At 47.9% G+C, this 23,241-nt stretch overlaps 2 protein-coding genes across 2 annotated transcripts in view; one reads left to right on the plus strand and one right to left on the minus strand.

Moving 5' to 3' along the window:
* The first annotated feature begins 490 nt into the window (after positions 1-490).
* Positions 491-20,583, plus strand: LOC124231272 (melanocortin-2 receptor accessory protein-like). Its single transcript, XM_046647963.1, has 4 exons — positions 491-644; positions 1,025-1,161; positions 17,565-17,664; positions 19,953-20,583. Coding segments are annotated over exons 1-4 (510 nt in total). The 5' UTR covers positions 491-642; the 3' UTR covers positions 20,224-20,583.
* A 1,316-nt stretch (positions 20,584-21,899) lies between these two features.
* LOC124231359 (nucleolar pre-ribosomal-associated protein 1-like) overlaps positions 21,900-23,241 on the minus strand; it is a 69,121-nt gene continuing 67,779 nt past the window's right edge. The window contains exon 39 of the mRNA XM_046648128.1: positions 21,900-22,541. Within this exon, the coding sequence (XP_046504084.1) occupies positions 22,360-22,541 (182 nt within the window). The 3' untranslated portion in view covers positions 21,900-22,359. The remainder of the gene's footprint in view (positions 22,542-23,241) is intronic.

Below are 23,241 nucleotides of genomic sequence, written 5' to 3' on the forward strand. Positions count from 1 at the left end.
TGGGTGCACAGGATCAAATCCAGCAGAGGGCCTTAAGTTATCTGGGTTGGCTGTCTGCACTATCAATGCCCAGCTTTACTCCGGCCGGTTAGACCTGAATCAAGAACGCTAGAAAGTTAGTATATTGGAGGGGAAGGGCCCATAATTCTGTGTATTTTGACTTCCCTAACTAATTCTCAAAGGCTAAATTCTAGGGTTCCTCTCACATTTAGTCCTGCTCATTACAAATATTTGGAATGTTTCTCTTGATAGGATCTGTGGATCTTAGAAGAGTGGGTGTATCACTTGGAGTGAGGCCATACAGAAACCCAGAAGAATCCTCGTCACACTTGTCGTCATACAAGCGCTGGGTGAGCCCTGGGGCCCAATTTCCCAAGAGCTCAATCCATTTGGGATGTTGGCCTGGGCAAACAGCCTCTTCAGTCGGAACAAATGCGCCAACTGGTTGCTTCTTGGGGGCTTAGATAAAAGCTGGGAGGTGTACTCAATTGGGGCAGGGGGGTTCTTTTGGTTTAATTAATTGACTATGTGTACTTGAGAGAGGTTACAAGTTCAGGGCCAACATCACAAAACTTCTGCCCTCAGATGTTGAACCTAAGCCAGTGACTTGCCGGTTGCTTAATAGCATCAAGTATTGCCTTAATGTAAGTCAAGGGCACCACCAGCCTTTCGTTTTGGTTTTATTAACTCTTTAGGTATTTACGACCCAAAGGGGTTGTCCTTTCCAGCCCTATCTGGCATCTTGTCTTTCAAGGGGCCCCAGGTATGTGTTTCCTGTCCTTGGCAGAGGGACAAATCTAGAGCTGTGCTAGACGCATGGTCTCCCGCCCTGCAGCTCTGTTTGTTTTGGAGTTTCTTCAAGGAGGGGCGGGATGGAGAGCTCTGCTTGCATAGTGAAGCTGTCAGGCCCACCCCCGACCTTTCTCCCAGTCCACGGCTCTGATAAGTGGGCAGGCCTTGAGCCTGGAGACCCACAGACACACTGGATGGTTTTGCAGAAATCAGTGAGGCCGTCTCCTCGTAGGGCTCCGAGGAGCTCCGGATGCGCTGCAGACATGGCCAACCAGACCAACACCTCCGCCCCATTCTACAGCTACGAATATTACCTGGACTACCTGGACCTCATTCCCGTGGATGAGAGGAAGCTGAAAGCCAACAAGCGTAAGTCCTCAACTGGGGAAGCCACTAGGCAGAGGCTGGGGGTTGTTGGCTCAGACGACTCTTTCTCCATTCACTTATTAACTCCAACAGATGTCCCGGGTAAGCGGGAACGTGACCCCGCACTCAGAGATAAAAGTGAACGGGGGCAAAATAGCTTCTGTTATCTTCTGTAATGAGTTCGGAATGAACCTCCTAAGAAACTAAGACATTTTGGGAGCAGAATATGCTTTTAAGATAGCTTTCTTGATAGAATTTGATTTATCTGGAGTTCCAATAAGCTAGATGAGTTTCTTCAAATTGTAGATTTTGAGTTTTCTGTTGTCTGGAGGCAGATCTGGGAGAGAGTCATTTTGTCCCTTCTCTAAGATGTATGATTTACTAATTTCTATTAAAATACCAACAGATGTTTCGCCTTCATGGTCTTGGAAAGGACAGTAAGAATGAGCTAATATCCTTCTGCCCATCTTCCTCCCAGTCTTTATCTCTTGAGTAACTTGGCACTTTGTGATCAATCTCCTCTGATTATCCCACCAAGATAACAAGTTAGCTGAGGAAAGGAGCGTGGAAAACAAAAACAAAGTCTTAGCCCTGGGAACCCACCCTCTGCCCTTCCCGAAGTCTCTGGTTCCTTGGGTCTTTCACTACAATCGCATGATACAGCTGTTAAAAAGTAAATGCAGGGGCCAGGCTGGTGGTGTAGTGGTTACATTTGTGTGCTCCGCTTTGGCACCCCAGGTTTGCAGGTTCAGATCCCAGGCACGGACCTGGACACCACTCATCAAGCCATGTTGTTGTGGTGCCCCACACACAAAATAAAGTAAGATTGGCACAGATGTTAGCTCAGGGACAATCTTCCTCACCAAAAAAAAAGTAAATGCAGTCTCTAAAAGGAACTGGATGCTTTTTTTTTTTTTTTAAAGATTGGCCCTTAGCTAACATCTGTTGCCAATCTTTTTTCTTCCTTCTTCTTCTCCCCAAAGCCCCCCAGTACATAGTTGTATATTCTAGTTGTAGGTCCTTCTGACTGTGCTGTGTGGGATGCTGCCTCAGCATGGCTTGATGAGTGGTGCTAGGTCTGTGCCTAGGATCCGAACCAGCGAAACCCTGGGCTGTCAAAGTGGAGCGCACGAACTTAGCCACTCGGCTACAGGGCCGGCCCCAGAATGCCTTTTGTATGAAAAAAAAAGAGTCTGTTACACACCAGCTCAAAACTGAAATCCATTCGGATGTCACTATTTAATAAAAAGAGGCAGGTCCCTGGCAGAGCCCTTGTCATCCGGAATGTCTTGTTGGGAAGGGTTCCTGTTTCCAGTTTCATTTATAAGTTCTGGAAGTCAAGTACAGGTACCCATCCTTGTGTACTGAGGACTTACTATGTCCCAGCAACGGACTAAAACTTTTGGGGGGGACGATAGGTTTGATGTGTGTTTTCTGATGTAAAGAATAGAATTATGAAATTAACATGCAGATTTTTGTGCGTCACTCACCATAAGGAGGACATATAGGAATAGGGAGAAAGTGCAGAGTTGAAATAAAAGCCCACTCATATATTATCAAAAGTTCAGAACTTTAGGATACATAGAGATCTGGACAAAATGTGGGTTTGCATTCAGGAAAGTCTTTTTTTGATTAACAAGAATTAAATAAAATTCTGGGTCAGCTTCAGGCACTCCCATCCTTTCGTGTGACAGACATCTCCCTCCGTCACCACGTGGGCTTCAAATCTTCTCCCGCTGCTTTGGGTCAGGGAGCTGCTTGTGCTTTTAGAATCTTAGAAGCCACAACCTCAACCTTGGGACCCCCTCATCCACAAATAACTTCCATTTCTGGGAAAACTGTGTGATAATCCTGTAAGTTACATTTGAGGTTTGAAAAGATGTTCCTTCTTGCAAACATGAACTAGAGTTGGAAATTTACAGCCTGGTGAGTGTAGAAATGAGGTCCAATACTAAACGAAGCTCCTCCCCAAACTCCCAAACCCAAGAAAGACCATCTCAGTGAGGAAACTGTCGCCAGGGAGAGGCCGGTCGCTGGGCCCCCCCGACACCATAGATATCAGGGGCTTTTCATACCCACAGGGAGAAGCCAGTTGCTGGGTCCCCACTAGGAAGAATAAATATCTATTTGCATTTTCATAGAAATTATTTACGTTATACATTTTAGGGGATGGACAAAATAATTCTTTCCAAATCTGCATACAGACAATGGAAAACACAAAATCTACAATTTGAAGAAATCCACTAAGCTTATTGGAATCCCAAACGAATAGATTAAACTACCAAGAAATCTATCTTAAAAGAATATTCTGTTTCACAAGTGTCTTAGTATTTTAGGAGTTAATTCCAAATTTATTACAGAGGTTATTATATACCATTTTATACACAAACCTTAGATATCAGGAGGTCTTTGATGCCCACAGAGAGAGGTGCTCCTTCTGGCCGCCTCTATTCCTGTTTGTATCCCAGGCTTTATGTCTTGTCTGAATTTAATTTCTGTTTTCTCTGAAGAAGAAGTTTGGTGCTGACAAAAATCCCTCCCCCTATCAGGCTGTTTACACCCTGAATACACAGTTATCTGTTTTTTTCTGGGAGACTAGCTGGGAGGCGATGCAGAAGCTGGGCACCTGGGCTCCTGAGCCAGGAGGCGGGAATTTGCACCTGAGCTCTGCCAATGACTAGCTGTGTGACTTTGACCAAATAAGTTACTCAGACCAGGCCAGATTCAGGAGGAAGAAATTAGAACCCATCTTGCAATGGGAGAAGTGTTAAAAATTCAAGGCAGTCTTTAATTCCCCATAAATGAGAAAATGTGGCATATAGCAACACGAGCTTCACAGGAAAATGAAATGGGAGGAGTAGCTAGGGAGAGCTGGGACCCAAGGAAGGATTGAAACCGTGACTAGGGTCGTTGGTGAAGGCCCTCCCAAGGCAACCTGGGGGGAGGCCAGAGATCAAACCTTGAGGATGTTTTGAGAAGGAGCCTTCCAGGCAGCAGAGGCACCGAGGGCAGAGGATCTGAGCTAGAGGGGTGCCTGGTGTATTCCAGGAACGACAGAGATTGCAATGACTATTTCCTTATATTTTTGGAAATTACTTGGAAATACCTTTTTGTCTCCTAAAATGGAAACCACTTTATTCTTTCCTAAGCCAATACAACCCATTGACCAACAAGTAAAAAATCAATAGAAATATGGGCAAAGGATATGGAAACAGTAACTGAAAACTCAAATGGCCAGTGAATATGAGAAAATGCTCAGCTTCACAAGTAATCAGAGAAAGGCACTGGGACGCAACAACGAGATACCATTTCACACCCATCTGATTTGAAAACATTAAAAGATTGATATTCAAAATGTTGGGTAGGAATTAGAGAAATTAGGACTGTCATATGCTGCTGATGGGATAAAAATTGTGTTCAATATTTTGGAGAATGACTTGGCAATGACCAGAAGAGTTACAGTTGCATAATTCAGATCTGCCTCCCAGGCTTCCACCTCGAGCAATGCTTGCACACGTCCACACGGACACTTGTATTTCGATGTTCTCTGCAGCACTGTTTGTGATAGTCAGAAATTGGAAACGACAATCCATCAATCCATCAACAGGAGATGGACAAATTGTTGTTGTATTATTATAACCAATAATATTCAGTGGTTGCAATCCATGAACCAGATCTGCATGTGTCAATATGAATAAATTGCTAAAGTAGAATGAAGGTAAGAAGCCAGAGACAAAACTATACATCCAGTGGAATCAACTTATGTTAATTATTAATGATCATATTGATTATCATTACATCTGGTTAAACAGTAAATGAATTTATTATAATTAACTATATAATTAATTTGTAAACACAAAATACTTACGCTATATTGTTAATGGAGATGCGCGCATGGAAATATAATAGCATGCATCAATTTCAGGATTGTGGTTTTCCCTGGAGGGGGGCCATGGGATAGGAGGGGGTTCCAACCCTATCTATAATATTTCAATTCTGTTTTTTTAAAAAAGGATCTGAAGCAAATATGACAACATGTTTGATGGATGCATAGGTTTTATCATATTTTGCTGTATATTTTTCTATATGTGTCTGGAACATTTCATAATTCAACGTTTTGATGTATTTTTTAAAAGTTGATATACCCTTTAGTAAAAGATTCAGACATAAATTACTTAAAAGAAATCGGTGTTACCATTTCAGTGCTTAGCCAACTAGGATTTTTCTGCATGCCTAAACCCATACGTGCATAGGTGCACACTCATGTGTGTGCACGTACACACAAACCTACACGCCCACACACAAGTGGACTGCTACCCTGTGTGCTGTTTGTAATAACTCCTGCCCGGCCCTCCTCAGGGGAAACTCAGAACTTCCTTGAGTCTCCTCCCTTCTCCCTGGGCCTGTCTGTGACTGTATTAGGCAGGACCCAGTGGGTGGGCAAGTGGCCATCCTCTCCAACAGAGGCACGAACTCAGCTGGGGAGGACAAGGACCCTGAGCTTGCTGGAAGTTGGGTTATCAGCTGGTGAGAACAACTCTGTGCTCTGGGTGGTTTGATAAAAATTTAAATGTTTAGTTCATTTTGACAAAGATGCTCTTTTTTTTTTTCCTACTGTGGGAAAATATACAGAACATGAGATTTACCATTTTAAATGTACAGTTCAACAACCTTAAGTACATTCACATTGTCGTGTAACCATCACCACCATCCGTCTCTGGAACGTTTTCATTTTCCCAAACTGAAACTCTGTCCCCATTAAATACTAACTCCCCGTCCCCACCTCCCACGAGCCCCTGGCACCGCCATTCTGCTTTCTGTCTCTCTGAAGTCGACTATTCTGGCTACCTGCTGTGCCCTGAGTGTTTGTGTCCCCCCCAAGATTCGTATGTTGGAACTCTAATCCCCAGTAAGATGGTATTTGGAGGAGGGGCCTTTGGAAGGTGATTAGGGTTAGATGAGGTCATGAAAGTGGGGTCCTCGTGATGAGATTGGTGTCCTCATAAGAGACACAACACAGCTTGCTCTCTTTCTCTCGCTCCTCCACGTGGGACATAACCAGAAAGAGCGGTCTCACCAGGAACCCAGTCCACCAGCACTTGATCTTGGACTTCTCAGGACCCAGAACTCTGAGAAATAAATTTCTCTTATTTAAGCCACACAGTGTACGTATTTTGTTATAGCAGCCCCAACTGAGAGTCCCTCATATGAGTGAAATCATACACTATCTGTCCTTTTGCAACTGGCTTATTTCACTTAGCATCGTGTCTTCAAGGTGACAAAGGCCCTCTTGAGGCAGGCCATTTTACCAGTTTACAGAGCCGTGAGGCAGGAAGAAATATATTTTAAACAATAAATTGTTTGCAGGTAGCCACTACGAGAAATATAACCTCGAGAACAACGGTCTCCTGACACCAAAAACATAAACAAGAGGAGATTCATTATAGCAACTGGCTTGCACCTTTAGGGGGCCGGGAAGTTCCACCGTCCGCCATCTGCAAACTGGAGGCCCAGGAAAGCTGGCGGTGTAATTCAATTTGAGCCCAATGGCCTGAGAACTAGGGGCCACTGGTTTAAATCCTGGAGTCCGAAGGCCCGAGAACCAGGAACTCCAATGTCTGAGGGTAGACAAAGATGGATGTCATAGTTCAAGAAGAGAGGGCAAGAATTCGCCTTTTCCTCGGCTTGTTGTTCCATCCTGCCCCCAATGGATTAGCTGATGCCCGCCCTCAGTGGTGAGGGCGCATCTGCTTTACTCTGTCTGCTGAATCCAATGCTAATCTCTTCCAGAAACACCCTCACAGACATGGCAGAAATAGTGTTTCACCAGCTGCCCGGGCATCCCTTAGCCCAATCAACTTGACTCATAAAATTAACCATCACAGTGGTGTCAACCAAAAAACTTGGTCATCAGTTGAGGACTAGGAGTGGTGGCGGAGGGGACATCGGAGCCCCTGAGGCAGGAGCAACAGCCATAGCAGGCTATGCAGAGAGTGGTCACAAGAGTGATGAATGTGTGCACAGGTGAACTGGCGCGGGAGTCCAGCGTGGGGCGTCTGCTTGTTATTTTGTCATGATGCTGTTATGTTGCCCCCCAGGGCATCTCCTGTCTAGAGGAGTTCCTCATCCACCAGCATCTCCCCCTTTTCGCTGGCTTGCTCAGTCCTGTATAAGGACACATGGATCTGCAGCCCCGCTGCCCTCTTGGACCATCAGCTAAGGACTCTCCACCTGTGGTTGCCAAACTTCTCAAAGGCATGGCCACTTTCGCCCTCTGCTTTCCCAGTCACGGCTTCCCCGAAATTAGGCTTCTGCATTCACCGTGGGATGAAAACGCCTCTTCAGAAAACAGCAACCTGCATGCTCACCTCCTTCTGCCCCCTTGTTTCTGTGTCTCTCCACCTTCACTTCCATCTCTCTCAACCTCTTTCTTCTTCCCCTTTGCACTCTCCTTAGGCCAACCAACTTGCTAGGTTTGCCCAGGACTGTCCCATGGATGCATCTTCAGGAACTCAGGCCTATCGGATGGTCACCCTAATTCTCCTCTTCTTCCTCAAGGCCCACAGACATAGGACCAGGGCTGCCACTAACACATATCATAGAGAAAATTAGAACAGCATTGCTCCTCTGCACACACAGCTAATCACAACCCATTCAAGTGGGTCCCTTGAGCAGTGCGCGACCTGTGCAATTCTTTACAGCCTCACTGTATAAGAGTGACTCCAGGCTCAACCACATGCCATTTGCTCATTTCCATGTCCCTGCCCTCCCCAGAAAGCCTAAGCTCCCCTTTTCCTCATGGTAGCCCCTGTGAAATTTGGCACTGTGAAGTTTGTTTTTCATTTTTCCTGATGAGAGCCGCTTCCACACCACACCAGAAACACACCATACATACCTTGTCCTACCTTCTGGCCTTTGCTCAGGTTTAATTCAACCATCCAAATTCTGTACTATCCATTATGGGCCAGATGTTGCCCTGGGACCCAGAGGTACAAAAGCAAAAAGACTAAATCCATGTCCTTGATTTTTTTCAAGAACTATTTTATTTTTTTACCATTATTATCTGTTTTATGATGAAGTATTTCCAAGTAGATTACAGGCATCATGACATTCCTCCACAAACTTTCGGGAACCATTAACAAATAAGAACATACCAGTCCATCGAAATATTTCAATACCCATTTCTTAGTATCGTCTACCTCCCAGTCTATATTCAGCTTTCCCCCATTTCCCCAAAACGTGCTTGTGAGCTACTTTGTCCAACCCACGTTGGTGTGCAGCATATGGTGATGTCCCTGAAGCCTCTTTGATTCTAGAAAGGGCCGTTTTTGTGGTAGATGACACTGACTTGAGGAAGCGATCAAGCAGGTCCCTCTGTCATATCCTCAACTGTCCAGTCAGGTGGCAGATACTGACCATTAATAAACTGTTGTTCGATTAATGGGGCTATGCTGGAGATTGCAGAAGTTGCCAGCAGAGCACAGAGAAGGACACTCCTGGGGAGAAGAAAGAGGCAAGGAAGTCTTCACGAGGAAGATTCGGTTAAGCTGAGCCCAAAGAATTGACGGGACCCTGCCTGCTACACGGCAGGCTAGCACAGGGCAGAGAACGTGCTACTCCTGCACATAAAGGGGGTGCTTCTGGGAAGGGGCACACGGAGTGAGTTTTGGGGAACAGTGACAGAGGCTGTGCTCCAGGCCACCCCGGGGCCAGATTCTTGCAGGCTGGCCTCAGAGGATTCCTGGAAGCAGTGGGGAGTCATTTCAAATTGTAAGCAAGGAAGAAACAAGGCCCAATTTGCGTGCTGAAAATATCCCTCTGGTGAATACATACATTTGAGAGTCGGGATGGTATCGGTGACATCTGGGCGCAGATCATTCAGGCTGCTATAGCAAACTACCACAGATTGGGAGGCTCATAAACAAAAGAAATGTATTTCTCATGGTTCTGCAGGCTGAGAAGTGCCAAGATGAAGGTACCAGCACAGCCGTGTTTGGGAGAAGGGCCTCTTCCTGGTTCATAGCTGGCACCTTCTCGCTGTGTCTTCACATAGCGCAAGAGGCAGGGGACTCTCTCTGGCCTCTTTTTATCAGGGCACTCACTCCATTCGTGAGGGCTCCATCCTTATGACCTCATCACCTCCCAAGGCCCCACCTCCTAATACCATCATATTGGAGGTTAGGATTTAACATGAATTTTGGGGGGGACACAAACTTTCAGACCACAGCACAGCCCAAGCTAATTATTACCCCGGGGGCCTCTCCCTCAGCCCTGGGGCACCACATAGCCTTTACTTATATCTTTTATCCGGTTAATAATTCTTCATGTTTAACTTCCCTGTTTGATCTACTGTGTGTTTTCTATCTCCTGATTGGGCCCAGACCACTATCATGTCCTTCCAGTCTTTTTTCTCTGCATTTGCATAAACGTGCGGAACTGCAGCATGGAAAGAGCGAGTTCACAGATCAGAAAGGCCCTTTCGTTTTTCTCCACCTGCTCCTGCAGACCTACTTAGTGGTGTGGCTCTTTGCCTGCCCCTGGGTAGCACTTTGAGCAGGCCCCGTGCTCATTCGTAAATCTCAAAAACAGCCTGCCAGTCACTTTAGTGACCAAAGCAAATGTCTAATCCTATAAGATGTTAAAATTATTTCAAAACAAACCACCTTCAAACTTCACTCGAAGTTAGAACATCCTCTTTGCCTAGCGTGGGGGGCAGGGGTGCTTCTCTTTTCCCTGCTCTGCCAGCTCCTTTCTCCCTAGCCACCTGTCCCATCCTGGTTTGTGACACAACTTCATTGGAGCACGAGGGAAGGAAAGAGGTGAGGGGCAGGAAGGACGGTGCTTGGCTGGCTCCCGTCTGGGCAGGTGTGTCCTCTGCTGGGGAGAGTGAGTCCAGCTGGCTCCTTCTATTCTGGTGGGGAGCTTTGCAAGGTACCCCACTGGAGGGGATCCTCTCTCCTGCTGGCCTCATAGGACAGCCCCCAGCGCCATGTTCTCAGAGGCCAGCCCTCACCTGTACTGGCTCAGTTGGAGGCCCACGTCCCCTCCAGGCCGTGCTTGTGTGCACGGTCCTTTTAGGCCAGGTCCAGGCTGGCTCGACTGAGCCTGTACCCTCCCCTGATGCCCTCGGCTGGGCCTTTGACAACACACAGCGTTGCCCCCCAACAGCAGGGTGGCAGCCCCCTCTACTCTGCTGACAGTGACGGCGGGGTCTCTCACTCTCCAGCACATGTCAGACTCCAGTCCACTGTGTCCCACCGACTGCAAGGGACACACACAGAGTTCCCTGAGCGGCCCCATTGACTAGAGAGGAGGCACCGACTATCCACTTTACACCGTGAGGGGCGTGGGGGCCTCTGCACACTACTGTCTCAAGAAAATTCTTTAGAGTTAAGCATCACCAAACTAGACTTTAAGTAGTCCACATCTGTCTTAGTCTACTCGGCTGCTGTAACAAACTATCATAGACCCGGGGGCTTAAACAGACATTTATTTCTCACAGTTCTGGAGGCTGGAAATCCAAGATCAAGGCAGCAGCAGATTGGCTGTCTGGTGAGGGCCCTCTCCCTGGCTTGTAGATGGCCGCCTTCTCTCTGTGTGTTCACATAGCCTTTCATCGGTGCATGAAAGTAGGTGGGGAGAGAGAGAGAGTGTGTGTCTTCCTCTTCTTATTAGGGCACTAATTCCCTTATGCGAGTTTCACCTTCAAGATTTCTTCTCAACCTAATTACCTCCCATGGGCCCCACCTCCAAACAGCATTACACTGGGCATTAGGGCTTCCACACACGAATCTGGGGGAAGACACAGACATCCGATCCATAGCAGCCCCTTGGTCTTAGATTTCAGCCAAAGCAAACAGAGAGAGTCCATTACAAACATCCTGACTCCTATATATGTTTCAAATAGGACCTGGCTGTATATCCTGTTTTGTACTCTGCTTTTTGACTTCACAATGTTTTATTTTCCCACGTCATTAAATATTCTTTTCAAAAACTTTGTGAATAGCTGCATGGTGTTCTAGAAATTAGTGTCTTTGAACATAAAGAATGTTTCCAGGATTTTGCTATTATAAGCAGAGGCCTTAGGAAAAGAACTTCCACTGCTGTGTGTCTAGTCAAGATGTCTTGCCTATTTTTGTCCTTAGTATTTAAATTCAAATAAATTTACCCCCCAAAAATTTAAAAATGCATAAATGGAAATCTCCATTATCCACACTCTGTGCGACCATTACCACTGTGTCACTGTTGTTTTCTTCGATGATCAGCAAAAGGCAGTGGCAGGCGGCCTCAGGGATGCTCTGTTACATGGCTCCGAAGGTGGGGTAAGGTGAGCTCCTGTCCAGGTGGGGATGGAGGTAGGTCAGACCACAGACAGCGGGTGTCCTGCATTGCTGCCAAATGCGACCTTCTCTCAGGTCGCCAGTTCCTTTGGGTTGGGCCTCCTCCCCAGTCACACGAGTCAGGAAGCAGCACGCCCTAGTTCTCAGCAGTATTTCTGCACATCAAAGACAGAAGGATGCTGGGAATGATGCTCTGTGAGCCGGGAATGCTTTAGGGAGAGATGAAGAGGCAAAGCTCTCGCTCAGATCTTCTCACTGGTGGGTCATCTGGGGCAGCTGGCTGAAATGTCTCAGGCCAGCCTGGGTTCAACTCTCAGGCCGAGTAGAGAAGGAGATAAAATAGAAAAATACCCAGGGCTCATGTGTTAACTTAACAAGCAGGAAGGATATTAAGATTTTTGTGTTCATGCCCGTACCCTGGAATGTATTCCATCATGGCTGGGCAGATAATTGGAAACATCTAGGGATTTATATAAATTTTTATGGAGCATTCAGTGCTGAGTGGAAGGCTGTGGGATGCCCTTTCCCAGGGACGGCTTGAAATCTGGTGTGATTTAGTTACAAGGACTCCACAAGGATTTTTACCATTGCGATTTTCAGACTTGGCTTCTGATTATTTCCTGGAAAGGTTCAGAATCTCCCTAACACTGTCAGAAAGGTGGAAAATGCAAATCTGTTTCCTGAGGCCCTGCCTGAACTGACTGTCTGTTTGATCTCCTCTCTGTCCTCTTTTCAGAGGCTGAGTTTAGGAGAAAACCAGTCCCATATTCCAACCTTACAGTGCAATACAGATTATTCTAATCTCTTGGGTCTCCAGACACTGCTCTGGGAGCAGCAAGATGGACTGATTCCCTGTGGGGAGTGCCAGGCTTTCATGCTGTATTAATTATGTCTCGGGTCAATACATCTTCTGCCTTTAATTATGGGTTAGGAAGAATGTGTCAGAGCCCACATTGACTTCCGCTGATGTGCCGCCTCTGGCAGCTTCGATTATAAGAAGTCTGTCCATCTGTTGCCCCAACAGCTGGGAGAGGAAGAACAGAAACACACGACTAACCAATCTCTCTGAACACAACACAGAGAAGTCAGTGAAAAGATTGAACAAAAGCTCTACACACAACTCTTTCCTCTCATTCAGAGTAATCAATTTCAGGTTACAACTTCAACCATGACCTCTAACTCTTCACAAACAGTCAGTCCCATGGGCATGACATAAACAGTGAAAGCGATTTCTAAACACAGATAGGAGAATGTTTACCTTGGAACAAATTCCCCACGAAAACAGCCCCATGGGAAGGTGCTACACTTGAATGATTCCATTATTGCTGAAAAACTGCTTGGCACTCTTCTTTTGGAGCTGACTTTGGTGACAATAGCACATCCTATGAAACATACATGGTGATAAATTGATGTATTTTTTTAAAGTTTTGTTTTTTAGTTCTAAAAATTGATGTCATAATAGTTTACAACATTGTGAAATTTCAGTTGTACATTATTGTCTGTCAGTCACCCTATATATGTGCCCCTTTACCCTTTATGCCCACCCCCTAACCCCCTTCCCCTCTGGTAACCACTAATCTGTTCTCTTTGTCCATGTATCTGCTTATAAGTGATGTATACTCTTTGAGGGTAGATTTGCTTTTGGGAAATAGTTAAGAATCACCCAGAAACCAGTTGGGTGAATGAAATGGATGATTAAGCTAATTGATACCACCTGAGTGTCAAAAATAAAATATGATCTCATAAAGGAGCAAAATTGGTGTGTGTGTGTGTGTGTGTGTGTGTGTCCTTGAAGGGAATTCCAAAAGAAGAATTCGTAAATGTTTATGAATGTCCGATAAATGTTTGGTCAATGTGCCTATTTTAGGAAAATTGATATGACTCTATGGTAGAGGGAGGGTGATTATTTTGAAGGTCAGCATTCATTTGGATTTTCAAGTTTGGGTACATTCATTTAATGGCAGTTCTTTTTACTGATTCAATAAAGAAAATTGGTTACAATTAGCAGAGTACCAGATGAACTAGAAGTTGATTTCTCTCTCATGGCCAAGTCTGCAGGACGGGTGGTGGGTCCTCTCCATGAAATCCTCAGGAACCAGCTTCATTCCAGCTCACTCTCTGCCATCTCTGGGACATTTCCCTCGTTCTCTAGGCCTTGCTCTAGCCATCACACCCATGTTCTGGGCAGCCAAATGGAGGAAGGGAATAAAAAGAGACACAAGGTACTAGAATTCTAGCAGTCTCTGCAGGAAGACTCCTAGAAGTTGTCCTGTAGGCTCCACTCACATCTCATTGGCCAGAATCTTGTCACATGGCCATATCTAGCTGAAAGGGAAGCTGGGAAATGTAGTCTTTATCCCAGGCAGCCATGTACCCAGCTAAAGGCAGGAGTTCTATCACTAAGGAAGCGGCTGAGAGGGAACATTAGGATTGACAACTAGCAGTCTATGCCACAACTACCTTCACTCATATCTTACATTTCAGTGAGCTTAAAGGACGCAGTGATATCACTTGGCACTAAACCCTCTTAACAGAAATGATAATTTTAGTTCTATTTATATATCATTTCACATCCATTAAACGAGGAACTGTGCCATGTGCATTGTATATACATATTATTTTATTTAATCCACTTAACAGCCTATATGATTATCCCCATTTAACAGATGTGGAAACAGATCTAGAGGTGTGAAAATCCCAGATTGGGGGCTAGCCCTGTGGCCAAGTGGTTAAGTGCGTGTGCTCCGCTGCTGGCTGCCCAGTGTTTCGTTGGTTCGAATCCTGGGCATGGACATGGCACTGCTCATCAAACCACACTGAGGCAGCATCCCACACACCACAACTAGAAGGACCCACAACGAGGAATATACGACTATGTACCGGGGGGCTTTGGGGAGAAAAAGGAAAAAAGTAAAATCTTTAAAAAAAAAAAAACAAAAAACCCAGATTGCCTGAGATCACATGGCTAGAAAATGGCCTAGTCAGAATTTGAACTCAAAACTTCCCCTAGGCACCTCCAGATCCTAGGCCCTTCCCGCTGCCATTGCTCCCCAAAAGGGAAGACTCTTGGAGTCAATCTTCTACTAGGACTCTGAGACTCAAATGTTAGCAGCATTTGGAGGAATGCTAAAACTGGGGTTTATCGGTTCTCACTCAGCAAAACTGAGGTGCCTCCTATGAGTAGGGAGTATTCCGATTGGAGTAGTTTGTCAATTCCAAGGTAGGTTGAGAAAACCACCCCTGCCTGGCCCCCCGACGTGAAGTGCAGCCCAACCAGTCCATCCAGAGCCTTCTTTTGTCAATCCACTGTGGATGCCTAATTTCCTTCATTCTGCCGGTGTGGACTTGGAAAGGAAGGAAGGACAGAGGGAGGAAAAAGGGGAGGGAAGGGGAAAGAAGGAAATGAGAGAGGGAAGGAGCAGGAAGGGAGGGGGAGTTATCTATGGCTGGACCGGTTTCATTGCCCAGCCTGGTGCTCCTTTTTGTAAAGACAAGCCCTCGGATGTTTAAATATTTCCGTCCGACACTGGGGAATGACAGCTCTTGCCCTTGGAACAAAATGTTCTCTCCAAGCACTTAGGCTGAACCTTCAGTGGGAAGAGGAAAAAGAAGCCTATTTTCTTGGCTGCCTTTTTCAACAGAACATGATGAAAGAGAATTTCGCACAGGAAATGGCTAGCGGCGATTGATCGCGTTTTTGGTCTACAAAATACAAACTTCCCTTCTCTGTAGACACTGTGTTCTGTGGAAGCTGTCATCTCATTCCCTGCTTGTATCTGAAGATAATGATCACAGGCTGCAGCAGACAAGTGTGAGCCCGGGAGAAGGGGAGGGGATGTCTCAACTGCTAAATTTTTAAAGATTTTATTTTTCCTTTTTCTCCCCAAAGCCCCCCGGTACATAGTTGTGTATTTTTAGTTGTGGGTCCTTCTAGCTGCGGCATGTGGGACGCCGCCTCAGCACGGCCTGATGAGCAGTGCCATGTCCGTGCCCAGGATTCGAACCGCCGAAACCCTGGGCCGCCTAAGTGGAGCGAGTGAACTCAACCACTCGGCCACGGGGCTGGCCCCTCAACTGCTAAATTTTTGAAGCCATCACCGTAGAGGCCCTTATACAACTCATCTAGGTACTCAAGACCTCAGGCCCTGCGTTAGATTTACGAAGGAAAACAAGCATTAGTGTCTGAAGAAATCTCCAACACCCTTACAGAATAAAATTCCAAACCAAATTTTCTGAGAGCATATATACCATCATCCTCAGAGGGTCATAAAATAAATCGTGACTCTGCGATGAAGTTGGGCTGACGCAGGTGTTGTAGAATAACGAACAGTGAGTGAGCAAGGCATGCTGAGAACGTCAGAAGCTTCTTTTAAACGTTTTTAGTCTTAGGACAGACAGTAACAACCTCCTTTCCTGCTTCCCAGGAGCACATATGTCCCTTAAAGAGTTCAGTGCTCTAGGGCGCCACCGTCCGTTTCTCAGCTCAGGGACAGGAAGGAGAGAGGATGTGAGAGCCAGCCTGGGGGTCTTTGTGGGCCTGGCCCCTCTGGAGGGTCAATGCCGAGTTGCTGATGGCGCCTTACAGGGTAGTAGGAGCTCTGATTCCTTTTGCAAGTCCTGCATCTTTTCCCTCTATCCTGTTTTTGATGCTGTCAGGGTCCAAGATCAACTCTGACAAGTCTTCAGTTTCTCCCTCTACCCTTCTTGGGTCATAGAGGGTAGAGGTGACACCTTTTACTCAAATACCGTTATTTACCCCCAGGGCCTCTACCTCCATCTCTCTGTAGATGACTCACAAATCTTGAAGATCCTTTGTATACATGCATGCATGCATTCATTCATTCGTTCATTTACCCATTCATAAACATCTTTTTGTTTGAACAGAACACAACAGAAGGCAGGGCAGGGTGAGAGCAAGACGTGCTGCAGGAGTTCAGCGGAGGAGGTTGGGGGAGGAGAGTGCAGGCAAGGGCATCCAGGATTTCTGGTGTGCGGGGTTGACTCCCTCTGCATCTTAACAGCCCCTAGCAGATCCTGGCTCGTGTAGGTGCTTACTAAATACCTGTGGGATTACCATCCTTCAGGAGCCACCTTTGGTCACATGTGTAGGTGTCCAGCGTATCCCGGTTTGGGGCATCTTGTCCCACAGTCATGAGCACCTCTGGGAGGAGATACTGGCAGACACTAATTATGTGCCTGGTGCTCTGTGCCCATAGCCATGGACAATCACCAAGAAAAACAACCGCATTGCAGCAGGTCCCTAGCAACTTGCCGAATGTTCCTGAACTGGTGCTCTGGAGAAAGGCACCTCCTGACCTGCCAGGTTCTACCCAGGGCCCAGAAGAGTCTAGGCATGTTTCCTGGTTTCCCGAGGCACCTTCAGCCTCTGGCTGCAAATACAGCCATAGTGGTGGCTGCAAAGTGCTTTTCCATCCGGTCGTTTGCCCCCAGCTGGGCCTGTCCACCTGAAGGAGAAGGAGCCGCTCTTTCTGCCACACCGAGCAGGCTGCAGTTGCTGGAGTTGGTTAAGAGCTCCGCAGCCAGAAGGGCCTCGCCTTCCATGGGGAGCACGCAGATGCTGTCATCTAGCGGACATCCTCCTGTGTCTCTAATTCTTGGGGTCTCTGAAGCTGCCCCTCATGGGGCTGGTCACCAAAGGCCCCGAAGCCCTCTCAGGGGAGAGGTGGCCATCCTGTGACACGAAGCTGCCCACAGCCCTTTCTCCTCCCTCCCAGGGAGTAAGAGAGGGCGGGCAGCAGCGGGAGCAGGTGCAAAAGTAAGTTGGTAGGGCGCCACCGAAGTCCATGTACTGTTTTCCCTCAGCCATCACCCTAACTGACCCAGCAGCCAGTTGCCCTGACAGAAAGCCACTTCTCTGCTGCCCTGGTCCTTCCCAGGTTTCCTGTTAATGGAAACAGCTTCTCAATGGTCACAGCTGAGAGGCTGGAGGAAGAGGGAACAGGTATACTCAGAAGCCTATTTCCACAGTGCTCGGGGCCCTTATTTCCCTGCTGTGGGCTTCGGGGACATCACACTGACGCTGAGATGCAGCTCTCCCTCCCGCAGATTCCATCGTCATCGTCTTCTGGGTGAGCCTGGCGGCCTTCGTGGTGCTTCTCTTCCTCATCCTGCTCTACATGTCCTGGTCGGGCTCCCCGCAGACGAGGTAAGTGAGGAGGGTGGGGATGGAGGTCACTCAAGTGGTTAAATAGTGAGGAACTGTGTGTCCACACAGCGGAATATTATTCAGCCATAAAAAGGAACAAAGCACTGATTCATGCCAACACATGGATGAACCTCAACAGCATGGTGCTGGGTGAAAGTAGCTAGACACAGAAGGCCCCACACTGTGTGATTCCATTGATAAGAAATGTCTGGAACAGGCCAATCTCTAGAGACAGAAAGCAGATGAGAGGTTGCTACTGGGTGCTGGATTTCTTTCCCAGATGATAAAAATATTCTAAGATAGATTGTAGTGATGGCTGCACAGTTCTGTGACTATACTGAAGAGCAGTGAATTTTTATACTTCAAATGGGCGAACTTCATTGTATGTAAAGTATCTCAATTAAGCTGTTAAAAAAAGTACAGTTGAAAGGACCCCATGTGTCAGTTAAGTCTTGCTAAATACCTCACCAGGAAAATGGGAGCCTAATTTAGTCATCTATGGCCACCATCTGGTATTGAGTGCCTACTGAGTGCCTTAGTGGTTAAATTGAATGTAAAATCTAGGAGCTCCGAGTGGTAATTAGAGCCTAGCTCGTTATATGTTAACTCTCTTGTGCTGGACAATTGGCCCACCGCATCCAATTTTCCTTTCTAGCTTAATATGCCCCCATAGCTGTCCTAAAGACTGTTCTTACAAGGGACCCTATGTCACCTCTCTCCCTGCCATAGCTGATGGGACCAGGGCTGGGCAACTGACCCAATGAGGGCCTGTCCGGGGCTGGCCAATGTCCCTTGAAACATGTGACCTGGCCTCAGATGGCACTGAAGCGTCCAGGAAGAAGACCGGGGCTGGACGCCATCGTGGAGCAAGAAGTCTAGGGCAGAGGAAACCACGAGTCAGCATAGGAGCTGGTAGCAGAGAGAGATGAGCAGGGCTATTTTGAGAGAGGAAAGGATGAGGAGCCTTGAAGACCTTGAAAGAACCAGAGAGGACAGCCCGTCCACCGACGGGGTCCCACTGCAGGTTCCCGCGAGGACCTTTGTGTCTGCGCATGTGCAGACACACTTGGATGGGCCTGTTTCTTCTACCCCTCCCCCACCTACCCTGCCCGTAGTGTCCCATCCAGCAGGTCGACCCTCCCCAGGTCATTTCTGGTTCCCTTTGCACACATGTGAGGCAGGGACCAGCTTTGGAGCAACGAAGAAATCTACTTTTTCCTTTCAGCTTTCAGAATTGACATTGAATTTAAGCAGGTTTTTTACCTCCAAGAGATACCTGGGGGATAAACTAATGAAATCGTCTTTCTTTTCTACTCTTCTGAGGTGACTTGGAACAAGGGACAGTTTGCAAGGATGGTCAGTTGTCCTCCTGGGGGAAAGTTGCTTAGTCCTGTGAGCACACAGGCGGCCATGGCTGAGGGGTCTTGCGTGTTTTCTGGGCAAGAATTTCACAGGGCAACTTGATGACGTTGTTCGTCCTGACTGGCCTCCTGGCGTCCTAGAGAAAATGCTCTCCAGGCACTCTGTAAAGACTGTGGAATGCTCAGGGTAGCCAGATGGATCCCTGGTAGAACTTAGGAAAGAGGATGCTGAGTTCCGTGCTAAAAAAGAAAAAGGTTATGCTAGCATCGTCTGGAAGGGAGCTGAGCTCCCTCGGGCTCCCTTCCTGGCTGCTTCATTCACGTTAGAATGATAAGCACATGAACACTAGTTCTCCAGCTTAGACAGCTGTCACTACCCTGCCTCATTTCATCCTGATGAGACCTATGAGGCAATTATCATCCCATTTCATTGATGAAACTGAAGGCAGGCAGGACGTGGAGGGCTGGGCTCATGCCAGGGGGCTGTGTCCTCTGCCCCCCGCACCTCGAGTGCAGATGAGTCCATCCAGAGAGGAGGGATTTCCAGCTAAGATCCAAGTTGGCTGAATACGTGGATACCAGATGAGTCACTCGCAAACGCGTGGATGCAGGGAAGGTCCATCTGCCCCCCCATCCCCCACCCCCAACTGTAAGTGGACACATGAGGGAGAAGTGACCTCGGGGGGAAAGACCTCAGGTCTAGGTCACCATCAACACTTCCTCTTTTCTTCCATTTCTCCACAATGGCGACCTCTGCAAGCCGGGCTGCCCCTCCCCGGGGCCCTGCTCCCCTGGCAGAGGTGCTGGCGCTCTGTGGCTCCGTCCCTATGGGCTTTGGAGGCAGGAGGGAGCCACAGGGAAGCCCCCAGGAGGGGCGGTTCTCTGCTGGCTTTGATGCCTGCCTTCTTCCATCTGCTCTGTCCACAGGGACAACACCCAGCACCACCCAACATGTCCCTGGAGTCACAGCCTCAACCTCCCCTTCTGTGTCCGGAGGCACCCACTGCACCACAGGGACCCTCGGGGGACCCCGCAGGCTCCACCGAGCTCGGCTGAGGAACCAGGCAGCAGAGCATCCGGCCGCGATCAGCAGCCGCAGGGAGAGAGCCCCTCTGCCTTGTCCCCCACAGCCCCCCAGGCCCACTGTGCCCTCCTCTGGGAACTGACCCCTGATGGGGACCCCCACCGCGTCAGCTGATGTCAGGAATGAGTTCAGCGAGCCTCCCCCTGGAGACTGAACCTCCGGACTGTAGAACCGACACCAGCAAACCACAGCCATTGCCGAGGGAACCAGGGAACTCAGACCAACCTGGACACGCACATGCGTTCAGAAAGCCCGTTCACACGTAGCAGGAAGCACACCCGGGTCAAGAGTGACTCTGCCAGGAGGCAGATAACATGCATTTATCCAAGGATGGCAACGCCTAACCACCCAGCATGGGAAAGTAGTCTCTGATATTGCTCATTTTATTTAGTGCACTTAAACCTGCTTATTTACTGCTTATGTTTGCTTTGGGAAGGACAGAAAAATAAATATGTATGAACTAAATTTAAAAAATACTCACTTGCTAATCTTTACCGTGCCACTTTTCAGCTTCAACTCTTATTGCTCTAATATTTTACCGACCTTGATTTCACTGGGTTGATCTGGACCTTTTTGAGGACACCCAGGGAAGGCCTGTGTGGTTTCCATCCATCCCCACGGATGGACGTCCACTCACAGAGATGGGGCAGTGTGTGCCCAGCCAGGCCAGCTCACTGCGGTCAGGGACGCTAGTCCCACTTCCGACCTTCCCGAGGCTCTTCAAAGACAGAGCGTCTTCCCTGGAGGGGGCAGCCAGCCCGGCCGGCAGGGCCTACACCAAAGGGAGAGAATGCGCCTCCGTGTTACCCCAGAACACCTTTAAGCCGGCAGGAAGGGTCCCACCCTGGATGTGACTTTATGGGACCTCTGATCTGAGACCTCCGAAGGATCTGGTCCTCTAGTGCCCAGCAGCCTGCTCCTGGCAGGGACACAGCACCACACTACAAAGCCCCTAAAAGCCACCCTACCCAGGGAAAAAGAGTCCGCCACAGTGAGGGCCGGGCATGGTCTAGAAGGGCAGACAGCGGTGGGGAGACCGATGAGCTCAGGAGATGCGGAAAAGGGGTGACAAAGGAACAGCCGGCCTTTCCAACCTGAACCTGCGTAGGATTCCGACTTCGGAATGTTCTCAAAGACCAGTGTTAGGGTTTTGGGAGCGGATAGGGAGGTAGACAACGGGCCCTATTTGTGGTGAGTGGACCAGATGTGAACAAGCGTTACTCTTGTCATGGTTAAAATCTTGTCATTAAAAAACCAGAGAGGAGTCTAAAGAACTCTGGAGATGTATAAAAGGGTAAATGTTTAAGCTGAAACCAAGCCATTCTCAGTGCTGCGTATGTTATAGGGGCAAAGCAGCAGCCAGCTCCCAGGGGACACATGGAACGCTCCTGTGAGGACGGCCGAGCAGACCCCCGGGCCCCAAGAGGTGTGGAGGGTCATGGGAATGCGTGCAGCTTTAAGGAACAGGCTAGAATTTTATCTGTGAAACCCATGAAATTTCATATTCGACATTTGTCAGCTACAATACCAATTAATACGGGAATCTTAAAAGTCAAGCCCTGACCTCTAAATGCAGGTCTCTATGGAATAACAACACACTGCTAACATCGACTAAGCAAGACACAAAACCTAACAAAAATAGACATTTATTAACAAGAAGTTATAAAACTCAAAATCTCCTCTTTGAAACACAGCTTTGAAAAATACAGGTTGCCTTTCCAAAGCAGAGGTCAAATCAATTTTATACTTTAAGGATTTAGTGTAAAACATCCTTTTATTTACTAAAATAACAAATACTGGCAGGAATTTATCTATTTGAAATGTTATACAAAGCTCTGTAAGGACTTGTTAAAGAAAGAAACTTTTAACATCTCCCTTCATGCTCTTCTATCTGATACAGTTTTTGACATTCCAGCTTTGGTACCCATGAGCCCTCAGGCGCGGAGATGCGCCACCTCAACCTGCGGTGCCTCCTCTGCAGAATGACAAAGCCCTGAGAGGAAGGGTCTTCCCCAACTCAACGCTGGGTGGGCTTGTGGCCCCAAAGGACCCCACGCCCACTTTAACTCTGACCCTGTCCCACACACAGTCCCTGGAGCTTAAAATTATCGGTCAACAAAATACAGTCAACTTTTCTTGTCAGGAAACTGAGTCAATATACGGAACTTGTCACTTTGCATGTTTTCCATGGAAACCCTTGATCAACTGAACTTCTAGAACCCAGTGCTGGAGGCGCAGGACGGCAGGGACTCAAGAGTCTGGGGCAGCGGCAGCGATGTCCTTGCAGGGCATGACGATGGCATCCTGGTTACCACCTGGTGCACCCTCTGAGGCGTCGGAGATCATCCGGACGTGGGCTAAGAGGGTGTCCGGCTGCTGGGCCCCCAGCCAGACGTCCTTAACGTACAGAGACACCAGGAAGGCTGCGGCGGCTGAGGAAGAGCGACAACAAGGCCATGAGGACACAGACCTCCTCCAGCGGAGAAACAAGCCACCCCACCCCACAGTGGGGCTGCACTGAGCACCCAAACACACTGTACCACATGCTCGTGGCAACCCGAGTTGAGCATGGGGATGAAACAAATGAATCTGGCCTCTGCTTAACTTTCGTGTTAATATTTTTTGTTCATTTTAAAGTTTATCTATTTGATGAATGTGTGTGGAAGGTAGAGACAGTTACAACAAGCCAAGCGCCTTCCAGGTTCTGACCATCCCCGCCGAGAACCAGCAGTGAAGCGGGAGCAGGGCTTCCTGGAATCACCCATGCCACATCCTCAGCGGCCCGGCAAGGAGAAGGGACTCGATTCCCTGACTGCAGCCACATGAGAGACAGGTCACCCCCGGCCACCAGGACAGCTCACCTGCCCCGGCTGCTGGCCATCCCCCCGGCTCCCCTTACATCCCTCAGTGAAAGGAACAACTCTCCCAGATGGCGGAGGCCATGCACACAGTCACAGCCTCCCTATGTTCTCTTACAGCCTTTCAAAGCCTCTGCTACTCACTCATTTGTGCAGTCAAACCTTTATTAAGCACCAGCTGAATGCCAAGCACATAAACGGTGTGTATATTTGTGTGCTTGTGTGTATATATGCATATACACACACGTGTACAACACATCTGGCTACAACGTGA

Source organism: Equus quagga, chromosome 21, assembly GCF_021613505.1.
Source record: "Equus quagga isolate Etosha38 chromosome 21, UCLA_HA_Equagga_1.0, whole genome shotgun sequence".
NCBI lineage: Eukaryota > Metazoa > Chordata > Mammalia > Perissodactyla > Equidae > Equus > Equus quagga.